At 41.2% G+C, this 20,033-nt stretch overlaps 1 protein-coding gene across 1 annotated transcript in view; it reads right to left on the bottom strand.

The window, feature by feature from the left end:
• Positions 1-432: 432 nt before the first annotated feature.
• Positions 433-20,033, bottom strand: part of LOC106081994 (transcription factor Sp9) — a 208,268-nt gene continuing 188,667 nt past the window's right edge. The window contains exons 2-3 of the mRNA XM_013244285.2: positions 2,879-3,294; positions 433-2,781 (exon numbers count right to left, since the gene is read on the bottom strand). Coding sequence (XP_013099739.2) covers positions 1,332-2,781; positions 2,879-3,294 — 1,866 coding nt within the window. The 3' untranslated portion in view covers positions 433-1,331. The remainder of the gene's footprint in view (positions 2,782-2,878; positions 3,295-20,033) is intronic.

The following is a 20,033-nucleotide window of genomic DNA, read 5'->3' as shown; positions in this document are numbered from 1 at the left end:
ACTTCGATCAAGAATATGTATACTTTATGGGGTCTCAAATCAATAGACATTTTTTACGAAGGGCCTCATGGGCAATCAAAATGGCATTCAAACCGTTCTCTGGCTTAGATCGGTCTATATTTAGATATAGCTGCCATATTTGTCGATCTCCCGATTTAATCTTTGGGCCCCTAAAATCAGAGTTTGTTTCCCGATTTCTCTGAAATTTGGCGCAGGCCGCTGCGTTAAGCTCTTCGATATCCGTGTTCAATATGGACCCGATCTTTCTATATTTGGATATAGGTCCCATGTAGAACGATCGCCCGATTTAAGGTCTTGAGCTTATAAAAGGCGCATTTATTACTAGATTTCACTGAAATTTACCACAGTGAGCTATGCTGGGCTCTACAACATCCGCGTACGATACGCCTCCGACCGGTCTATATTTGGATATGACTGTCATATAAACTGATCTCCCGATTTAAGGTTTAAGGCTCATAAAAGGCCTGAAACCTTATCCAATTTGCCGTATGGACAGATCTCCCAATTTAAGGTCATGGGTTCATAAACCCGTCCTTGACAGAATTTGGAATAGTGAGTAGTTTTGGAATCTCGACATCCATGGCCGGTTTGGTCGAGAACGGTGATATGATAACTCTTAAGACGAAAAGTTTCTTAACATATTTTCTACCACTTGCTATTTTCTTTCCGCTACTTTCCTCGCCATAACCCTTGTCGGTTTGACCCTATAAATTTCACCTCTGACCTTAGCGAATTAAATATCGTCATACTATTCTCTCCACAAATAAATTTTGAATCTATTTTGGATACAATAATTTCAAAATTTCATAGTTTTTTTTTAAATTTATTTTTTATTTCTAGTTTTTCTTGCTTTTTCGACTACACTTAATTTAGTTAAGGGTGATTGTTTTTGGAAATATTTACAAAATTATCAAGTTTTATTGTTTTTTTTTTTTGCATATTTAAATTACTAATTAAATATAAATAATTCGGCATCTTTTATGCTCTTAATTATGATTGCAATGCTGCAACTCGTGTGTTTCTGAATGCTTCTTAAGATTAGCTCTATTTTGTGTTATTATAACTCTTATAGCTCTCTTTCCTCCAATTCATCATCTTTTATACACAAAAAGCCCTTTGCGGTCTTCACCTATCTATGTCTATAGAGATGCCTATCATACCATTTCCATACGCTGTTCGTCGCTGCACTGGCCTTGCTTTGCTTACAGGCTACTATCATATCCCTCAAATAATGCTAAAGTTTTTATAAAATCCTTGAGATAGGACCCAGCTTCTGCTCAGTTACTGAACAGAAAGGGTCCCAGTGAGCCTCAAACCATTGGGGGCTTAATATCCACAAGAGTGCTGTGATGATCCAGCACTGGACTGGAGGCGGCCGAGTTCGAACCCAACAAATGATGGTGGTGATGGTGAGTGTGCGCATGCATGTGGGCGTGGGGGTGCGACTGTTGTTGTTGCTGCTGTTGTTGCTGTTGCAAATGATGTTGTTGCTGCTGCTGTTGCTGATGGTGTTGTTGTTGCTGCTGCTGTTGTTGTTGTTGTTGTTGATGCTGTTGTTGCTGTTGCTGCAACTGCTGATGCTGTTGATGACTCAACATGACAGGCGAACCACTGGACATATGATGATGTGGTGACATATGCAATCCTGCACCCTGACCATGACTCTGCGAATTACTTGCCGTCTGATGGGAATTGGGCGTTCCAGGATGACTATTGCTACCCGAGTTGCCATTGCCCGATGAGTTGAGGCCATTTGAATCTCCCGATTGGTTATTGGGCTCTTCGGAGTCACTGCACGACTCAGAGGAACCCTTTTTGATGCCCGTTCCAGTGCCATTATGGGTCTTCACATGCTTGGCCAGATGATCGCTGCGCATAAAGCGTTTATTGCATACAGGGCAAGCGAAACGCTTCTCGCCTGTATGGGTTCTCAGGTGTCTTTGCAACTCATCGGAACGGGTAAAACGTTTACCACAAAATAGCCAATTGCACACAAATGGCCTTTCACCGGTGTGCCATCTCAGATGGGCCTTTAGATGCGAAGTTTTGCCATAGACTTTACCACAACCCGGTATGTGGCAGGAGTGAATGTTCTTTTTTCTTAGATGCACTCCAGCAGGACCCAGCCTTTCGGCCTCCTGGCAATTGGGACAATCACAGGTGGCTCTTCCAGCATAGCGTCTTTGCGATCTAGACGAAGGTGTGGTGGGCGATGATGACTGTGGTGCTGAGGCGCTGGAGCCTGCCGAGGGCGAACTGTGGGGCAGAGAGAAACCTCCCACCCCCTGACTGGGCAGCATACTCTTGTAGGTGTCCTGCAGCAAATGCTGGCCCGAGCCCAACAAATGGGCAGTATTCGAAAGTGAATGACTTAAGGCTGAGGAATAGTCTGAGCTGGCCGTGGCATAATTAGCCATGGTCGAGTGCATGCCAGCGGCACCGCCCATATCCAACCAGCTGCCAGCAGCTGCTGCACTATGCATATCCCACCAGCCACTATTGACGCTGGCTGCCTCCGCCGCCTTATGGGCTTGAGCGGTTACCGCATTGAAAGGCCAGTCATAGGGATGACGCGAATACACCGAACCAAAGGTGGCTCCCTCCACTTTGCCCAGCAGGCCTTGATGCATATGATGATTGTCGGCCACCATGCCGCCAGTGCTTGTTGACGAATTGGGATAGAATAAATCACTGCCATAAGCCGAGGGGGTGGTGACGGCAGCACAGGATGATGTTATCGGTCGACTGTAAGGATAAATGCTGAAATTATTTTCTCGATCAATGAAAAATGCTCAATAAGGAGAGGTATAACAGGGATTGAATTTAAATTGAATGGAAATTTGAAACGGAAACCTACCTTGCGGTTATATTGACCATGGTGTTGATGCCACTGCCTGCCAGACTCCTTGATGTTAGGGAATTGCCTGCCGCCGAGGAACCTCCTATGCTGGAATGGTTGCTACTTGTACCACCCACCGCTGATGAGTTGGTCGAGGAGGCCGTCGATGATATAGCACATGGTGAATGTTGTCCCACTGAGGCATTTGAACTGCTCGAACCTGTTGAAGTGTTGTTGTTGTTATTATTATTGTTATTAGATGTGGTAGAATTGTTCGTTTGCGAGTGATGCGTAGGTGAGGTGGGGCTTTTCTTCCACGGATGAAATCCCTTGCCCACAGCAGCATCCGCTAATGGTGGTGGAGACTTACTGCTCAATTTATTGCACTGGGCGGCCAACATAGCCAATGGGGTGCCCCTTAAACTGGGATGATCCTTAAATGAGAAGAGAGGCGAAAACAGAATGAGGTTAGTTGTTGGGTTCAAAAAGTTTGTAGAAGAAAAATGTAGTTGTAATTAAAAAGGAAGTGATAAGCTGTTAATGGGGTCATAACAAAGTACTCCGTTTGAACCTTATATTCAACAGGACAAGCAAATACGCGAAATTCTTGCTATTCCCACAGAAAACGAGAATGAAAGACAAAAATCAATACCGATAAATTTTCTTAAATTTAACGCCACTTCGCTGTCTTACCAACCATTTCGCTGTTCCCCACGCCCGTTCGTCGTCCACGCCCTTAACTCGGCAGTCCTCTGGCCTTCACTTCCAAATCGTCTGCTCTTTCATTCCCTCTTTGCTCCGGTATGGCCCGGTTCCCAGAGGCATTATCCTCTTCATACACCCCAAAACTGTTCGTGGTGTTTGTTCTTGCTCTGATGGCCAGTTTACAGCTTTAGCTTTTTCACGTAAATACCACACCACCTCACGCATTCCGTGATCGCCCGGATCTCTGCCTCTAGGATTGCATTTTGATCAGGCAGTCGAAAACAGATGTCAGTCCCTGGGTTCTCAATGTAGACCCCCAGGCCCACTTTGTCCTCTAGCTTTGATCCATCCGTGTAACATGATCTTCTAGGTGGCAATATTAGGATTCCGTCAATCCAAAACTGTGTCGCTGGCAGCAGAGCCTCGCACTCCACCTCAAGTTTCATCTCAGGTATGCGATCGGAAGCCTCTTCCCATCCTTCCAGGTTTCCTATCGTTGCCACCATTATACCGCGATGGGATGAGCTGCTCCCATCCTCAATCCATTCTCCCATCGCCTTAAGTCTCATAGCAGCAGTGGCTGCCTCACACTTAATCTGTATGTCAATGGGTCGGATATCTAGGATAGTCTCCAGTACCCTAGTGGGAGTGGTCTCCATCGCTCCGCTTCTAATCCATGCGGTTTTTCTATCGTTTCCTCGACTATGCCGCGATGGAATGAGTTGCTCGCATCCTCTATCCATTCTCCCATCGCCCTAAGTCTCATAGCCGCAGTTGCTGCCTCACACTTAATCTGTATGTCAATGCGTCGGACATCTAGAATAGTCTCCAGTGCCCTATTGGGCGTGGTCCTCATCGCTCCGCCTATGCCTAAACAACATGTTCTCTGAACCTGATGTTTTATTCTCATGTTGCACTTTTTCTCCATCGCAGTCAACCAAACCACTGAGTCGTAAGTAAGTAATGTTCTAACCACGCTCCTGTAGAGCCAGTGGACTATCCTCCGATTCAAGCCCCATTTCGTGCCTACGACCCGTCTACATTGTGCCCAACATCTGTAAGCCTTCTCGGTACGCTCCTGAATGTGACATTTCCAATTCAGTTTCCTGTCCAAGATCACTCCTAAGTATTTGACCTTGTCATATATCAAAATCGTTCTTTTGAGAAAGCGTGTTGTGGTGGTGGTGGCGTGAAATTGACCCACCTTTGACTTTCTCGTGAACGGGCAAATTTCAAATTTCTCTGTTTTAACATTGGGATCCCTAGGTCTAGGCCGGTCGTATGCCATCTGCAAGATCCTTTCGGCCCTTCTGCATAGCTGGTTTGGATTCTAAACCCTTAAAAGTTTTATAACATCGTTTGCGTAGGAGACAGCTTCTAATTCCTACTCAGTCAGCATCCGTAATAGGTTATTTAGGGTGGTCACCCTTAAATGCTCCATGTGGCGTGTCCTGTGCCCCTTTTCTCGCTTATATTTATGTCATGAGATGCTCAGTTTATCCAGCTGTTCTTTGGCATATGGTATATCCCGTGTCTAAGAAACCGGACCACCCCGTACAGGTCTAAGGATTGGATCAGTGTGTCGGTCCGTACATTGTAAAAGACCCCTCGATGTCATACCATACCGTCTTGAGTTAATGTGTACGTCTTGGCATCGAAGGATTCTTCTATTTTATGCACAACCTCGTGCAGGGCAGTCTCCACCGACATTCCCTTGGCATAGGCATGTTGTTTGTATTTGAACAGTTCTCTGGATGTCCTTCTCTTTATCATGGTGTTGACAATACGTTCCATGGTTTTGAGTAGAAAGGACGTAAGGCTTATAGGTCTGCAGGCCTTTGGTGTCGCATGATTTGCCTAGCCGGGTTTTGGTATAAATACCACCCATGCCTCCTGCCAGGCTTTCGAAGTATATGCAAGTCCTAGGCACGCTGTGAAATTAGAGGCCAGATGGGGCGCCAGATAGTTGGGCTCCTTCTGTAGTACGGTCGGATGTATTCTATCAGGTCCTGGTGACTTAAATGGTTTGAAACTTCCCAAGGCTCCCTTTACCATAAATTCTGTAATGATAAGTCTCCAATCGACATCATTATTCCAAGATTTCGGTGTCTCCGTGAGTCCCATTGTATCCTGGGGAAAATGCGTTTTCACCAAAAGCCTCAACATATCCTCCGTTGTCTTTGCTCTCACTTCCATGTCATCTATTAACGTTTATGTTTGGGTATGAGTTTTTCAGAGAAACTTTTTCATCTTTGCTAACGCTATTGACCTGTTCGCAGAAAAGCTTCCAGGAGGCATGTTTTGCCGCTCTGATAATCTTATTGTATGGCTTGAGTCGTGTGTATACACATACCAATAAACTTCGGCTTTTTTACGACGTGCTCTGTTAAAAAGTCTTCGGACCTCTTTCCCAATGTAGCGAATCTGCCCGGTTGCGAATCTCCCCGGTCATCCAGGGTTTTTCTTGGGCTGATATCCTTTCTTGAAGAGGACGACTATCTTCCAAAGACCCTACTAGTGCAGTCGTAATCCTGTTGACATTGTCGTCAATGTCTTCTATGATTGGACCATTTAATTTATCTTGCCCAAGCCTTCCTCTGAGTAGTCTTCCGAATCTTGTCCAGTTAGGTTTCTACTTATAACGGAAGCTTATCGGATTCGACACTGGTTGTGGTATTCTAAAGCTAATGTAGCGATGCTCAGAGAGGGAATGCTCCATGGAGACCCTCCAATCATTGTTTAGATTTTCCGAATATATTGTCACATCTTTAACCTCCCCCCTAGTCCTATTAACAAAGGTAGTGGTGTTACCAATATTAAGAGTTATTAGGTTCTTAGTATTCAAGAATTCTGCCAGGGTTTGACCCCGCTTATTAATGTTGGTACTATTTTAGGGCGCCCCGGTAGCCGAGTTGGTAGCGTTCTTGAATTACCTGTGCAGGGGTCGTGGGTTCGATTCCCGCCAAAAGCCTTGGTCTGTCGCTACTGTGTTATCACAATGGACTTAAAATTGTCTAAGGAGTCTGTAAAGGACTGCCACTCGTACCTAACCTATCCCACGAAATGTGGTGAGAGTTCGCATCACACCCTACTACTACCTCGTTTCTTGTCGGTTTTGCCTTTCTCATCAGCCCTCGCAGCTCCGACGTGGGTGGCGGTGTCGGAGAGTCAAAAGGCAGATAAGCTGATGCCAGGTATGCTCCACCATCTCCCTGCGACATCGCTGTTGCATCCGACGTTGAGAACTCCGGGAAAAATATATATTGGCTTGTCCAAAAAGTAATTGCGGATTTTTCAAATAGTCGGCGTTGACAAATTTTTTCACAGCTTGTGACTCTGTAATTGCATTCTTTCTTCTGTCAGTTAAAAAAAAAGTGTAAAAAAGTATATTTGATTAAAGTTCATTCTAAATTTTATTAAAAATGCATTTACTTTCTTTTAAAAAATCCGCAATTACTTTTTGGGCAACCCAATATAATTTAAATTTTTATGGCAAATAACACAGGTCCTGGGCGGAGTACCTGTGTTGGCATAGAATAACTGATAGTTGATATGGTTCAGCCCAGAAACTTGTGTTTCGGGTTGTCCATGGCTCCTGAATTAAGGCAATATGAATTTTGCTCTTACTGATTTTCTCCATCAGAGCATGTGTAGCGATCTCGCTCCGGTGGAGGTTTATCTGGATGACCTCAGTCTTTGGTCCTTCAGTAAATGGACTTTTTGGGAGTGGGTTATGGACTCAACGTCGGTTTCTTGTTCGTCAAGCTTTATTGAGTATCCCGTCCCTGCACTGCCTGATGTTCCAATATTAGGATCTTTGCCTACCCTAGTCTTCCAAATCTAAAGTAAATGGACTTCTTGCGAGTAGGTAATGGTCTCATCGTAGGCTCCCTGTTTGTTAGGCAGCACTGAGATTCCTGTCACTGCACTGCCTGATGTTTCAATATTAAGATCTTTGCATATCCTAGTCCTCCGAATCTGATAAAAGTCGGTAATGGTTCCATCGTTGGGTCCCTGTTCGTTAGGAGTCTCTCGCCCCTGCACTGCCTGATGTTTTAATATTAGGATCTTCGTTTGTCCTAGTCTTCCAATTGGGATATTCGGAGATGGTCTCGGCGTCAGTCCCCTGTTTGTTAGGCGGTATTTAGTCATCTGCCACTGCACGGCATGATGTCTCAATATGAGGATTTTTGTCCATCCTAGCCTTCCCAATCTTGAAAAAGACAACCTTGGACGCGTAGTGCGCCATGCCTTAAGTCTTAGCCAAACTTGGCACGGTGAGTTGATCAATGCCAACCACAGGAAGAGTTTCTTTCTCCTTTTCCTCCCTGTGGAAAAAAGCCTTAGTTATCCTTCCACTTAAGCTGTATTTTTAAAGAGCAAAATTAAATTCCTACTAAAACCAATGTTTTAATTTTTGGGCGATGGTCTTTGTTTCTGAAAGCCGATGGTAGTTGCAGTCAAGAGTTTGATTTTAATGTTATGTGTTCTATTGGTTGCCCAAAAAGTAATTGCGGATTTTTTAAAAGAAAGTAAATACATTTTTAATTAAACTTAGAATGAACTTTAATCAAATATGCTTTTTTACACCTTTTTTCTAAAGCAAGCTAAAAGTAACAGCTGATAACTGACAGAAGAAAGAATGCAATTACAGAGTCACAAGCTGTGAACAAATTTGTCAACGCCGACTATATGAAAAATCCGCAATTACTTTTTGGGCAACCCAATAAATATTTTAAATTATTATATTAAAAGCCTGGATCTATAAGTAGTTTAAAATCTTAAAAAAAAATTAAAAAAATCGTTTAAATTAATACTTGAACATTATATGGACCAAAAATTTTTAAAAGTAGGCTTTTTTAGAAATTTTCTTAATTTTTTTATTTTTAAATAAAATTCTATGATTTCCTTTCATTAGGAAACTGTCTGTTCATTGATTGATGACTTAATGGCTTATTATCCAAAAATATTTTACTTTGCACTTCTCATCGACTTCCACACAAAGAAGAGAGTTCAGAGGACTCCATTAGTCTTGGATTTCAATATTGATTTCTTTGCTTTGCAGAAATTTGCACACAAACACCTCACTACAAACACATATACACTCATACAGACACAAACTTTCAAATTAATTTTTTGCACCACTTTTGAAAAGAAAAAATCCCCCAAATCAATTTCAATTAATTTGATTTATTTAATATTGTTCACATTTTCTTCAAATCGTTTTTTTTTTGTTGTTGTTTTTATAAATGTTCTGAATTTCTTTTATCACTGGGGGTAGAAGAGAAATAATGTCCGATAGTTGGTTGGTTGATGATTTGTATCTTTTTTCGTTATTCTTTACCTCTGATGATGTTGATTGAAGCACAACCATTCTCGTTCACAACTCTTTTGTTTCTGTTCTCAATAAGTCCCGCAAAGGAAGTTATTAGAACACAACAAAGCACCCTCTCCACCAGCCAAGTTCCCCTCTGAGCAATGTCTTCAATTCTTTTCATTCAAGGGTGAATGGTGGTGGTGGTGCTGCTGCTTTTGTTATCTGTCTGTCTGTCAGTCGGTGGTATATATTTGGGAGAGCTATAGGGTGTGTATGGTGGAGGTTGTTTAGCCTCTACACGGGCCACTGCGCATGCGTATAAGTACGATGTGGTGTAGGAAATGAATACGGTAGAAAATGAAACAAAAACACAATGCACAGGCAGGAGTTCTCTTTCTTTTTTCTCGTGTGTTAAACCGACTTGAGAGACTTCATGGTGAGAGCACCATCACAACCACCATCACCATCACCACGAACACATGCATCAAAGTCGCTCATCCTACAAGGGGAAGGGGCGGAGTATTCTTTTGGGAGAGCGGAAGCAATCTTAATCCGGTAAGCACTTGTCTAAGGTGTTGTTTTTACCATTCGCCGGTGAGAAGTTTGATTTTATTGTAAAATTTTAATGTAGCATTTCATTTGAAAAAGGCAACAAACCTCATGTGGTGCACTGCTTCATTCATTTAGGTCTTTTTTATACAGCCGCACATTGCCCTACATAGTTTATTGGCCATCTTTTAATATGCTTTGAGCTACATAGCCTTTTGTCTTTTGGTTTTTTTCCGTTTTGGCCAAAAAACCCAAAATCGGCTAATTTGAGCAATGATGTTTTCCTCGCTCCTTTTTTGAGATGTTATTTCCTTTTATTTTCTTCCTGTGATTTCTTCTCTGCCACGCTCACTCACTCACACAAATGCTTGCCATAAACCTGGCCAAGACCTTCAAACATTGTTGGCCTTCAATATTCTGTTGCTTATGTATCCTTATCAAAAACCCATCCGACATAATCATTGCTTCATCATATCCTTTGTTTGTTTGTGTGTGAGATTGTGACGTGATGTAGCGCCAGATTTGTGATTGGATTATAGGCTTCGTCTTTTTTCTCCTTCTTCTTCCTTGTTTTCTGGTTGTGGTTAGAATTTCAAAGAATCCATAAGGTTTTAATGATTTCTGTCAAACATTTGATTTGTTTCCGTTGCATTCTGTTTAATGGCCTATGAATTTGTTTAATAACAAGTGATTGAATTTGTGAAGGATTACAGGAAATAGGGAAATCGATCATAATTATTAACGATAATGAGACTGTTTTTTTTTCTGGGGCCACCGTGGCGTAGTGGTTACCATGTCCGGCTATGACGCTGAATGACTGGGTTCGAATTTTGGCGAGAATACTTTTCCCTAGGGCTGCCGACTTTTGGAGGTACTGTACCATATGGTATGGCATCCATGTAAAAACTTCTCCACAAAGAGGTGTCTTACTGCGGCGCGCCACATGGGCTTGCCTATAAAAAGTGGGCCCCTTATCATTGAGCTTAAGCTTGAATCTCACAGCACTCATGTGTGAGAAGTTTATCACTCTTGCTTAATGGAATGTTCATGGGCAAATTTGAAAGTTCCAATGAGACTGTTTTAGGGGGTATGTTCTGGTTCGGCTGGGCCGAAACTTGGATGCCTACCACCATGAATTCCGCTAAAAATTTGCCTTCATTAACTCAGTTCGTATTTGAATTAGTTTATAATTATCAAATGGGGAATTGGTAGCGGATACTGTGGTCTCAATCTATATATGTAAAAGAATATCGTGACTGACTGACTGATCATCGCCCAGCCCAAACGTCTAAATCTAGAATCATGCAATTTTGCTTGAATGTTGGTCTTGGGTCGTAAGCACGAAATAAGGCTGATTTTTAGAATATTCGTACGTATGCAAATTCAAATTTTGCCCCTGAACATTCTACTAAATAACAGGGGCAAATTTTTCACATATCAATAAATGCAGTCCAATTCAAGTTTAAGCTCGTGATAAGGGGTCTCCTTTTTATAGCCTAGTCCGAATGGCGTGCCGCAGTGTGACATATTTTGTAGAGAAGTTTTACATGGCATAGTACCTTACAAATGTTGCCAGTATCAGGAGGGGAAAACCACCGCTGGACATTTTTTCTGATGGTCTCGCCAGGATTCGAACCCAGGCGTTCACCGTCATAGGTGGACATGATAACCTCTGCGCTACGGTGGCCTTCATATGTACAGGTATTAAAAAGTACCCAGACGTACGAAATGATATATATTTGCCCAGCGCGAATGGAAAATGCTAGAATTATGTTCTTGGGCCCAAACTAAAGAGCATCTCGAAAAAAATAAAGTATGGTAAAAAAGCTTTTTAGAAAATCGTACCGGCAGTAGGAGAAATAGTACGTTTAGTACAGCAATTGGTACTATTTTGGTACTTTCTTTGTTAATTGAGCTAGAACTTTTTTTGGAACTTACGTACACTTTGACAACCATAATTGGGTGACTATAAGAAGACTTTGGAAATATTTACTTTTAAGTACTAAAAATATACCAAAAAAGTACGAAATGGGTGAACTTTGTACAGGGCGGATGGATAGAGGTAGAATTTTGAAATTTGACTTAAAAGACATCTGGTGCAAAAGGATGAGGATAAAAAGAAAAAAAAAAAATGGAAAAATAGCACTGGTGACGGGAGCAAACGTACGTTTAGTACCACGATTGGTACCATTTAGTACTTTCATTACAGATGGAGCTAGAGTTCTAAAATTTGGATTGTAGGTGCAACCAGGAAATATATGATGGGTGTCTATGATCTATTCAAAATTCGTACATTTTGGTACCAAAATTGGTACCATTTGGCACTTTCTGTTCATATATAGCTAGAAGTCTAAATGATCTATTCACCATTCGAACGTTTGGTACCATTTGCTACTTTCTTCATGGATGGAGCCAGGGGTTTGAAATTTGGCACGTAGTTACGACTAAGGAATAATTGATAGGTGACTAAATGATCGATTAAAATTTCATACATTTTGATACCAATATTGGTACCATTTGGTACTTTCTTTACATATGGAGCTGGAGGTTTTAAATTTGGCATGTAGGTACAAGAAGAAAATATATGATGGGGAACTGAATGGTCCATTCAAAATTAGTACATTTTGTTACCAAAAAGTGCGAAATAGTACGAAATAGTTTAAGTTCGCATACAGCGAACGATTACTGATAAAATTAAGCATTTTGACAAACATTTTCCCAGTCTTGACAAAAATAAAACGTACAAAATGGTGCGTTCTTAACGAATTGGGCTAAAGCACTCAAAATTACGGTACGATTACACAGTAAATATTGGGCGGTAGAAAGATTTGTTTTCAATTCGTGCATTTAGGTACTAAAACATAAAATGGTACTTTCTTTACAAAGTGATCTTAAGCTCTTAAAATTGAGATGCCACACTTTGACTATAAATTTTGGGCGACTAGACGATTTTTGTTTCCAAAATCGTACATTTATTTACTTAAACATACAAAATCGTTCTTTCTTTACAAATTGCGCAAAAGCTCTCAAAATTCGGATTCATTTATACCCCGACTGTGATTGTGCGACCTAATGATTTTTCCGATGTATTGTTATTCTTGGTACTATTTGGTACTTTCTTAACAAAAGAGTACAGATTTCTGAAATTTTATACGCAATTAATACAAAACCTCAAAGTCTTATACATCGAGTGACTACCTAGGTTTTTGTAAGTCTTACACTATAAAGGGGGTATCAAAAACGGGATCAGCGAAGCGGGCCACCAAGATGTTAGTTTGTCTATAAAACTTTATTCTCATGAGTCTCTTGGCCATCCCTATGAATCTGGTATAAATATTTGGGATAAAATTGTTGGTGGTTGCCCCCCAATATCTTGCGCTCAAAATACTAAAAGTAGCACCGGAAAAGAAAATCAAAGCCAGGAATGCCGTACTACTTACAAAACTCCTATTTGTTTTCCATACCACGCCCCTTAGTTGGTTCATGTCTGGTATATTGTCCCCATCTAAGTGCCGTTGTCTTTAAGCCGCGAAAGCCGGGCAGTGACAGGAAATGCTCCAACGCACAGTGGGATGGAGAAAAAATAAGTTGAAATAAGTCTGCCATTTTGGAACGGATAGAGATATTTTCATGGATATAGCTGAGGTGTTATCCATTTTATATGCAAAATTTCAGGGCCCTTAAAGTCCCAGGGGCTCATTGGTGGGCCTTCAAAGTTGGTCACCTCGGCCCTACAAAATTTTGTTCGGACTGTCAAAAGCGCATTTATGGTCCGATTATTTAAATTTTTTTGCTGGAAAGTGCTTAAAAAGCCCATACAAAAAACAGGCTTAAATGTGTGGGATGCCAAATATCGACTTTTTTAGATATTTTGAGTTATAACTCGAATAACTTTTGACCAAATAGTAAATTTTATTAGCTTTTCAAATCAGTTAAAAAATTTGAAATCGGATCAGAAATGCTTTCACAAGCATTAAAATAAGACACCAGCCTCTGCAAAAATTTTAAAAAAATAAAATGTTTGTCAAATTTCTTGGACACTATAAAGGAGCAGGACTTTTTGAGCACTTTCCAGCAAAAAAATTGAAAATCGGATCATAAATGCGCTTTTGACAGCCCGAACAAAATTTTGTAGGGCCGAGATGACCAACTTTAAAGGCCCACGAATTTGCCCCTGGGACTTTTAGGACCCTGAAATTTTGCATATAAACTGGATAACACCTCAGCAATGTAAAATTTCATGAAGATATCTCTATCCGTTCCGAAATGGCTGACTAATATTCCCTCATTTTTATCCTAATCCCACTGTGCAACGTCTCATCATCCTCCTCACAGCAGAAAACGTGCTATCATTTGCCGCACCAATTATGCATAATTGAGCTCTTAGTCCTATATGTCCCATTATGACAACGTAAGCTACACTGACCTCCTTCTTACTTCCTTTCAGTAATAGCCTTAAACTTTTCCGATCCGAATTTCCTCATGGCATTTTCCTCGTCCTAGCGACCCTTACGCTGTTCCACAGTGCTATGTGCGCCTTCGTAGCCAACGCCCTTTACTCGGACTGTGTCGAACCGAAAGACTTCGGCTTAACCAAGCATTTTGATGACAGTCCTCTGGCCTTCACTTCCAAATCGTCTACTGTTTCATTCCTCCCTTCTCTGCTATGGCCCGTTATCAAAACAATGCGGATCGTGCCATCCTCGGAGTAGCCATTATCCCCTTCTTACACTCCAAGACTGTTTATGATCTTGCCGTGCTGGTTGGTATTCCCCCAATGACCTTTTTACTGTCTGCAAAGATGTTCACAATAGATGTCCTCGCGTTAACACCACACCACCTCACGCATTCCGTGATGGAACGGATCTCCGCCTGCAGGACCGTATTATGCTCAGGCAGTCGAAAACAAATCGCAGTCCCTGGTTTCTCAATGTAGACCCTGAGGTTTGCTCTGTCCTCTAGATTTGATCCATCTGTGTAGCTTGATTTTCCAGATGCCAATACCAGCGAACTGTCAATACCAGTCTGTGCCGCTGGCAGCAGTGCCTCCTACTCGATCTCAAATGTCGTCTCAGGTATCCAATCGGAAACCTATTCCATTCGTTTCTGGTTTTTTTATCGTCACACCAATTATGCCGCGATGGTATGGCCTGCTCCTATCCTCTATCAATTCTCCCATCATCTTAAGTCACATAGCGCAGTGGCTACTTCACACTTATAGCCTGTTTGTCGATGTCGGACGGTAGGTTTTCGTTCGTCTGGGCTTGTTTTTCCGATCTATATTTTCATCTATATAGACGGTTTTTAGTATTTATTTTTGATAAGTTATAAGCACTTTTGACTTTGATGTATCTGTTCATGCATCGAAATTCTTCCCTTTTTGCTAGAATTGCAATTTAAATAAACTCTTGAGTGAAGCAAAAAATTCGTTTCGAGATAGACAAACAGGCTATTAATCTGTATGTCTATGGGTCAGAAATCGAGAATAGTCTCCAGTGCCCTAGTGGGTATGGTCCTCATCACTCCGACTATACCAAGTTAGCATGTTATCTGAACCTGTTGTACGATGCTTGCAGCCTGCCAAACTACTGGCATTGGTCTTATTACGCTTCTGTAGAGCCAATAGACTATCCTCCGATTCAGACCCCCTTTCGACCCTACGGCCTATTGACATAGTGCCCAACATCTGTGAGCCTTTCCGGTAAGCTCCTGAATGTGACACTTCCAATTCAGATTTCAACATCATTCCTAAGTATTTTACCTTGTCCGGTATCGAAATCGTTCTACTGGGGAAACTTAATGTGTTATATTGGTCCACCTTCGTCTTCCCCGTGAACAGGCAAATTTCGACATTGTTTGGGTTAACATTGACCCCTAGGTTTAGCCCATTCGAATGCCTTCCCTAAGACCCTTTGGTCCTTCTGCCATTTAATTCAATCTAATCAAGCTATGTTCGTCCGTCCGATCCTGTTATAATGTAGAACAGAATATGCCAAATACAGTTCAAATGGGTCGACATTTCGCCTACTGCCAAAGAATCTACCGACCAGATTTCTTGGCCCTATAAAAGGCTGTATTTTGGAACGATTGCTTTTAAAAAGGAAACTGTGAGTAGAGTAAACTTCCAAACACCTTTGCCTAATACGGTCCATATTTTGGACTAAATTTGCATATAGGCCGTATTTTTGATCCTACTGAAATTTTAAATAAAGGCTGCACCTCCAATCTGATTTTTTTTATTAATTTTATTTTGAAATTTTTAATTACTCAAGAAAAAAGGATGCTTTCAAATAATGTTTCTTAAATAAAACGGTTACGGTATTTAAACTCTATACCTACCTCAACAGCACCCGGTCATTAAACAGAAGTATTTCTGACTATTTTTACGGTATTGCTGGTAACGTGGGTTTTGAAACAACAAAAGCCTTTAAGTCTGCCAAGCCAATTTCTGTTGGCATTTTTTTTTTCTCTTGTGAACCCAACTCATGTTAAAATAACACATAATTCGTTACGCTGCACTTGCAAAAACTCGGCCACTCTCTCCATATGCCAGGTAACGGGCCTCATATGAAATGCTATGATGCACTTGTTTAAATTTGCCACAGTTCTTAATGCAGATTCAACAAGTGAATATTGGCAATAGCACAAAAGAAAGAAGACCTTAAGGCGTTCCTTTCTTTTTGATGTAAGCCTTGTGCCCAGCCTAGAAGAGTTTGAACAAAAGGCCAAACGAAATCAAGGTCCATTACCAACAATTGCCACCAGAGTGACTACCGGTGCCCAGTGGGTCATTTTAACGGTGTGGATTTGTTGAGGTCTTGCTGTGATGGCTGTCTTTTACTGGTTGGATGGATAGATGAGGCACAGCTAACACCATTGACGACGACGACAACGTCGACCTCCATGTTGATTTTATTGCCCGCCACTGGACAACACCACACAATGCGATATGAAAGATATGATGGTGGGATGCCGACGAAATGCTAGGCAGTGCCATATAATGTCGTATCGGTGGTGTTACTTGGCAGGTTGAGAACACCTTTGGGTTAAGATAGCGGCAACAGGTTGCAAAGAAACATCAATAGGCGGTCTCATAATTTTCACAGCAGGTGTCATTGTTAATGATTTCATATACAAATTTCTTAAACACACACACTCACACACACACACAAAGGCAATCCAAGTCATAGGCATAGGATTTGTTTGTCTGTCCACAGCTCAAATTGGAGTGAAGTGAAAATGTTAAACAAAAAGTCAATCGTTTTTGACAGCTCGTTGAGATGAGCTCTTGACTTAGACAAATTAACATGGGAATGAAGAACAACAACAGCAACAACATCATTTTTATTTTAATGAGACCATAAAAATCACAACGAGACAATGAGAGAAAACTGCCTGGCTGTTGCAGTAAAATCTATGAATGTTGGTATGGTAATACATTCGAGTTATTTTTTTATTTCATTTATTTTCATCACACTGAGCTGAAAACATGGGGCGCTCGTGTTAACCTTTGATGTTAGCGGGTGACTTAGTTGCAGAGTGGCACTCACTACGTTATACTGGACTCACAAATGATGGTGTATGGATTAAGCCACCGGAGTAGCACAGTGGTATTACGATAAATTAGAATAAAAAAAAAAAACATGTAAGAACGTGTTCGGCCGGGCCGAATCTTACATACCCTCCACCATTGATCGCATATGACGAGTTCTATGCGCGGTATCTCTTTTTAGACAAACATTGGAGCTATATCAAGTTATAGTCCGATTCGGGCCATAAATGAATGCTGAACATTGTAGAAGTCATTGTGTAATATTTCAGTTCATTCGGATAAGAATTGCGCCTTGTAAGGGCTGAAGAAGCAAAACTATATGTGAGCTGTATCAAGCTATTGATCGATTCAGACCATATTAGACACGCATGTTGAAGGTTGCACGTTGTACAAAATTGCAAGACCTGCCAAATCGGATGAGAATTGCGCCCTCTAGAGGTTAAAGAAGTCTAGATCCCAGATCGGTTTATATGGCAGCTATATCAGGTTCTATACCGATTTACGCCATACTTAGCACAGTTATTGGAAGTCATAGCAAAACCCCTCATGCAGCTATATCAAAACATGGACCGATTTAAACCATACTAGGTTTAGTTGTTGGAAGTGCTACCAAAACACTACGTGCCCAAATTTCAATAAATTCGGATAAGAATTGCGCCCTCTAGAGGCTCAAGAAGTCAAGACCCAAGATCAGTTTATATGGCAGCTATATCTAAACATGAACCGATTTGGCCCATATATAATCCCAACCGACCTACACTAATAAAAAGTACTATTAGTATTAGTATGAGCTATATCAGGTAATGAACCGACTTGAATCATACTTGGCATAGTTGCAGATGGTTAAACCAAAACACCCCGTGCAAATTGCGCCCTTTTTAGGCTCAAGAAGTCAATATCCGAAATCGGTTTATATGGGAGCTATATCAGGTCGTGAACCAATTTGAACCATACTTGGCACAGTTGTTGAAACTTGGTGCAAAATTTCAGCTAAATCGAATAAGAATTGCGCCCTCTAGAGGCTCAAAAAATTAAGATCCACGATCGGTTTATATGGCCACTATATTAAGATATGGGCCGATATAGCCCATTTACAATCCCAAGCGGCTCACACCAAATAGGAACTATTCGTGCAAAATTTCAAGCGCTTTGCTTTACACCTTCGAAATGTAGGGTGCTTTCGACAGACAAACGGACAGACGGATGAACATGGCTAAATCGATTTAGAATGTCAAGATCAATATTTCAATGTGTTACAAATCGAATGACGCAATTGGTATACCACCATTACTATGATGGAGGTTACAACAAAATAAAATAAAATAAGACAAGTAAAAAGGCATTAAGTTTGGCCGAGCCGAACTTTGGCCGTTTTGTCAGTTATATCTGAATATCGACCGATCTGTACCATATAGAACACGGATGCCGAAAGGCCTGGCATAGGTCGCTGTGTCAAATTTAACCGAATTTGAATAATAAACACGCCTTTTATGGGGCCAAGATTTTAAATCGAGAGATCGGTCCATATGGCAGCTATATCCAAATCTAGGATGATCTAAAACGTCTTCAAGAATGACATCGAAGGACCTAGCACATCTCTCTGCCCTAAATTTCAGCGAAATTGAAAAAAAATGCTCCTTTTATGTGCTCAAGACCATAAATCGAGAAATCGGACCATATGGCAGCTATATCCAAATCTGGACCGATCTGGGCTAAATTAAAAAAAAAATTGTCGAACGGCCTAACGCAACTCACAGTCCCAAATTTCAGCAAAATCGGATAATAAATACGCCTACTATGGGGCCAAGACATTAAATCGAGAGATCGGACTATATGGCAGCTATATCCAAATCTGGTCCGATCTGGCCATCTCCAAGAAGGATAACGGGGAGCCTTACACAACTCCCTGCTCTAAATCGGACAAAACATGCGCCTTTTATTTGCCCAAGACCTTAAATCGAGTGATCTGGGCTAAATTGAAAAAAAAGATGGCGGAGGGTCTAACGCAACTCACTGTCCCGAATTTCAGCGAATTCGGACAATAAATGCGCTTTTTATGGGCCTAAACCCTTAAGTAGAGAGGTTGGCCCATATGGTGGCTATATACAAATCTGGACCGATCTGGACCGATCTGGACCGTCTTCAGGAAGGATATCGAGGGATAGCACAACTCACTGTCCTACTTTTCAATGAAATTGCAAAAAAATGCGCCTTTTATGTGCCCAAGACCTTAAATCGAGAGATGGGACTATATGGCAGCTATATCCAAACCTAAACCGATCTCACTATCCTAAATTTCAGCAAACAACTCACTATCCTAAATTTCAGCAAATTGGGACAAAAAATTAACCTTTTATGGGGCCTGCAGGACCGTATTATGGTCAGGCAGTCTACAACAGATCTCAGTCCCAGCGAAGATAAAAAAAAATTCTATTGGGTTGCCCAAAAAGTAATTGCAGATTTTTTAAAAGAAAGTAAATGCATTTTTAATAAAACTTAGAATGAACTTTAATCAAATATACTTTCCTTACACTTTTTTCAAGCAAGCTTAAAGTAACAGCTGATAAATGACAGAAGAAAGAATGCAATTACAGAGTCACAAGCTGTGAAAGAATTTGAATCTGAACCCAACGACCTACGTTGATAAAAAGTATCTGTGCAAAATTTCAAGCTGATAACTTTGTTTGTTCGACCGCTATCGTGATTTCAACAGACAGTTAGATGGACGGACGGATATGACCGGATCGACTTAGAATGTCAAGACGATCAAGAATTCATATACTTCAGATCAATATGCCGAGGTGTCGGAGATCAATATGCCGAGGTGTCGCAGATCAATATTCCGCGGTGTCGCTGATCAATATTCCGGAATGATTAGATTAGTATACCCCCATCGTATAAATGCATATTTTTATCCTATACATCAACAGTATTCATTCCAAAAAACCACTGTTGTCTCCTACTGTTCACACTAGAAAAGGTGCGAGAGATTTATCACAAGGCGGTGTGGTCAATGATTACGGTAGTTTTTACTACGCTGCATGGATGGC

This window comes from Stomoxys calcitrans, chromosome 4 (assembly GCF_963082655.1).
Source record: "Stomoxys calcitrans chromosome 4, idStoCalc2.1, whole genome shotgun sequence".
In the NCBI taxonomy this organism is placed as follows: domain Eukaryota; kingdom Metazoa; phylum Arthropoda; class Insecta; order Diptera; family Muscidae; genus Stomoxys; species Stomoxys calcitrans.
Note: the sequence above shows the minus strand (reverse complement) of the source record. Positions and strands in the feature narration are given on the sequence as shown.